The 1,694-nt window shown below is 44.5% G+C and overlaps 1 protein-coding gene across 1 annotated transcript in view; it reads right to left on the reverse strand.

Moving 5' to 3' along the window:
- Positions 1-1,694, reverse strand: part of LOC109477333 (WAS protein family homolog 1-like) — a 6,028-nt gene that overhangs the window by 824 nt on the left and 3,510 nt on the right. The window contains 1 exon segment of the mRNA XM_019778527.1: positions 1-175. This exon segment is cut by the window's left edge and continues 1 nt beyond it. Coding sequence (XP_019634086.1) covers positions 1-175 — 175 coding nt within the window.

The following is a 1,694-nucleotide window of genomic DNA, read 5'->3' on the forward strand; positions in this document are numbered from 1 at the left end:
GGTGGAGGGGGTGGGGCTGCATCTGTGGGGGGAGGGGGGCCCGGGGGTGCACCGGCAGGACCAGAGGGTGTCATCTCGTCAGGCACGATGGAGGGAAGGTCGGGAATGACACTTGGTACGGATGGAGCGATTCCAGGGCCAAGGTCAGCACTGTAGGCAAGGTCATCTGCCACTCCTGCAAGACAGGTGAGATGGAAGGTCAAGGTTAATAAGTGAACCTCACAGTTGAGGGTTGACATCATCACATAAAGGCATCAATCCAACAGCAGAACTACATTGTACCTTTACAGAATACTGTAAGTCCAGTTATGTTCACGAATGCTTTATTTCACGAGATGGAGCAATTTGGGAGTTCACGAGATCTATGACTTCGCGAGTCGGTATTTTTAACAAGGCGTTACATATGTCTCTGTCGGCAAACTTACCGACAGTCGGTACGGGAAATTATCAATCTTTTTTTTCGGGACGCGCGGTTAGAACATGGTTTCTTCGACATGACACTTGCCCATTAACGCAAACTCGGGGTCCTGGGTGCAATGGACGGCATCGCCAACAACGTGGACATCGCCAGGGGATGGGATGGCAATGGGATCAGAGCCGCCTTGAGCCGCGCGCGTGAGTAAACAAAGCAGCCGCCGGTCCGCCGCCGCCATGTTTGAACTTTCGACTCGCAAATTTTGCCAACTTCTACACGTAAATTCCTCACGTAAATCATCATTAGTTGTGAAATTTTAGCGCACTTTTCTATAAATTTGCTGGTTGGGAACATTCAAAACCATGTTGATTTAATAAGTTGTAAAAAAAATCAAGCAAACTTAGACCATTAGACAACGCGCTATGTAAACAAAGGCCGCCATGTTGGATTTCTTGTGATTTGTCGATCGGCTTGGCGGGTACTCGGCGGTAGATTTTCGTGCAATTCTTCCCTATAAATACCTGTTAATGTTGTATATGTAGCGTAAAGTTTCATGGGATGTATGGAAATCTTGTGAAATGATTTTTTTGCGTGTAGCTTTGGTGAGTAACGTTTAACCCGTGTAGTTTGATCTTTCGAGGTATAGACAAAGACCCACGCCACGCTATCCCGCTTGGTTCTATTTTTTGCCGATTTTCCGTACCGTAAATATTCTGCTTAACGTCGCTTGTACACGACAACTTTTCACCGATGTATGTTGTAAAATTCCGTATGTACGATGTTGCACATGTTTACAGCTGTTCGCTGCTATGTTATCGCTAAACTAGCGTTCTTGTTAAAACTGATGTTGTATAGTCGGCTTTGTAAACTTTTACCATTCTTTGCAATTAGCACTTGTACTAGTAACAAAATAATGATTCCGTGAACCATATGCTCATTGAATAAAGTTTATTTGATTCTGAAATGAAGTCTGCTGTTATTCGTTGAGTCTTGTCATTTACTAGTACTACGTAATGTAGAAGTTGTTAGTATAGTGAATAGAGTTGCGACGCACGATGTGTGGGGGAGGGGGGTGGTACGTACGGAATGGGTTCGCGAGGAGGTGAGTTCACGAGAAGAGCGTCTTCGTGAAAACCGTGAACTTAAAGATTTCGTAATCAAAAATGGACTTACAGTATTGTGAAAAACTGCACACTGCAGTACTGACAAATCACACTAGAAGGGGTTTCTACACAACAAAGCAAGTCTATCCCTTTGGCAGTAATAGCTTTAGCTATAT

Source organism: Branchiostoma belcheri, unplaced genomic scaffold (genome assembly GCF_001625305.1).
Source record: "Branchiostoma belcheri isolate BF01 breed outbred unplaced genomic scaffold, Haploidv18h27 scaffold4, whole genome shotgun sequence".
Classification (NCBI taxonomy): Eukaryota; Metazoa; Chordata; class Leptocardii; order Amphioxiformes; family Branchiostomatidae; genus Branchiostoma; species Branchiostoma belcheri.